This window comes from Vigna umbellata, chromosome 1 (assembly GCF_029865625.1).
Source record: "Vigna umbellata cultivar VRB3 chromosome 1, Vumbellata_1.0, whole genome shotgun sequence".
Lineage (NCBI taxonomy): Eukaryota > Viridiplantae > Streptophyta > Magnoliopsida > Fabales > Fabaceae > Vigna > Vigna umbellata.
In genome coordinates, this window is record NC_142165.1 from 83,394,164 (window position 1) to 83,395,943 (window position 1,780).

Here is a 1,780-nt window from a genome sequence, read left to right on the forward strand (position 1 = left end):
AGTCTTCCAAGCAGAGGTCCAATTTTCTTTGTCGTTCCCTTGCTTTCCATCCAAAAGCATTTGGCCTCTTATTCACGTTTTCTCTTGTCTTGAAGGAGACGTGAGTTCTGCCAAGTCTCTTCTTTCCCTTTCTCTAGCACTCATAAGCATTTCCCTTTATTTTGCTTCTATTCATTGTTTTGACAAAACTTTTTCCACCATTAATTTTACTTCCTTATAATGTGCAATATTCAAGTCTCTTCTGCTTACTCCTATGTTATTTAGTCCTCAGAGCTGTTAAACTGTCAATAGCATCTTTCTCTTGTCAGAAAATGAAAACGCACTAGATAGAGAGACAGAAAACCATGATTCCTAGATAATTGATGAGTTAGTATATACTATATAGTGTGTGTGTGTGTGTCCATGGCCGCTGTTGGCAACCCCAGAACGTGGATTCCATATATGAACAGCAAAGACTGTTCTCAAGGGTTTTGCAGCTTGTACTGTCCACAGTGGTGTTACATAGTGTATCCACCTCCACCACCCTTTGAGTACCCTGATGATGATTCAAGCCCAAATTTCTCCCCTCTTGTCATTGCAATCATTGGTATTTTGGCCACTGCTTTTCTTCTGGTCAGTTACTACACTCTCATATCCAAGTACTGTGGCCCCAGAGAATCTTCACGGAGAGACCCAAATGACGACTTTCAAGCCACTCACAATCCCCCTCTCCACGAACCATGGAACGCTTCAACCGCTGGTCTTGACGAGGCTCTAATCAAATCAATTGCAGTTTTCAAGTACAAGAAAGGGGATGCAGGTTCTGTTGAAGTCACCAATTGTTCGGTTTGTCTCAGCGAGTTTGAAGACGACGAAAGTGTTAGACTTTTGCCAAAGTGCAGCCACGTTTTCCATGTCCCTTGCATCGACCCTTGGCTCAAGTCTCACTCCAGCTGCCCCTTGTGTCGTGCTGCCATATTCACTTTCAACGCTTCTGTTCCTCGGGCTCACACCCCAGAAGAAGAAGGCGTCCCTTCTTCAAGGAATGAAACTTCTTCTGAGAATGAAAGTGTTGGAGTGGTGGTGATGTTGGAAGAAGAAAACATACACCATTCTAGGGCTTATCCAAAGCCTGCATTGCGTGCTTTCAGTGACTTGAGTAGCTTTCAGGGCAGGCACAGAGTGGTTGAGATAAGAGATGAAGTTTGTGAATCCCTTGGTAGGTCAGTGTCCATGGACCATTCGTTTCCAAGTGGAGTTTCTGTTGCTGATGTTCTGCGAATGCATGAAGAGGAAGATTCCCAAATGGAAGGGTGTTGTTCTTCTAGTGAAGCTGGTCCATCAAAGAGATCACGCGGAGAGAGGTACAAAACAAGGGTGTTGCATTGTGTTTTGAGTCCAATTTCAATGAAGAGATCGTTTTCCAGTGACAGATTCTCAGTTGGTAAAAGTAGCAGAGCAAGACAGGGAACTATACCCATCTGAGAATTTCCTTTCTGTAAGATCATATTCATCAAGTTTTTGCATCTCAGATGTATTAAAAACATCCTCTTTTTGTATCACATTATCCTTCTCATGTGCCACATCATGTACTCTCTTAGAACAACACCATTGTCACAGTTATGTCGCAACATAAATCTCAAAAAGGCTAAAATACCAATTCAATAACTTTTCCTAACACAAATTAATAACAATTTATATAATTAACACTTATTTCATATTCTCATTAAGCACATGTCATCCATACATAACCAATTCAAGTGTATATCCATTTCATATTAGAAAAGAACATGAAATTAAA

General features: G+C 41.2%; 1 protein-coding gene across 1 annotated transcript; it reads left to right on the forward strand.

Annotated features, from left to right (window-relative positions):
• On the forward strand, positions 1 to 1,562 carry LOC124837961 (E3 ubiquitin-protein ligase Os04g0590900-like). Its single transcript, XM_047313457.2, has one exon. The coding sequence runs from the start codon at positions 403 to 405 to the stop codon at positions 1,462 to 1,464; it is 1,062 nt and encodes a 353-aa protein (XP_047169413.1). The 5' UTR covers positions 1 to 402; the 3' UTR covers positions 1,465 to 1,562.
• Positions 1,563 to 1,780: the final 218 nt, after the last annotated feature.

Coding starts and splice junctions, on each gene's coding strand:
- LOC124837961 (XM_047313457.2), top strand. CDS start 403: ATGGCCGCTGTTGGCAACCCCAGAACGTGGATTCCATATATGAACAGC.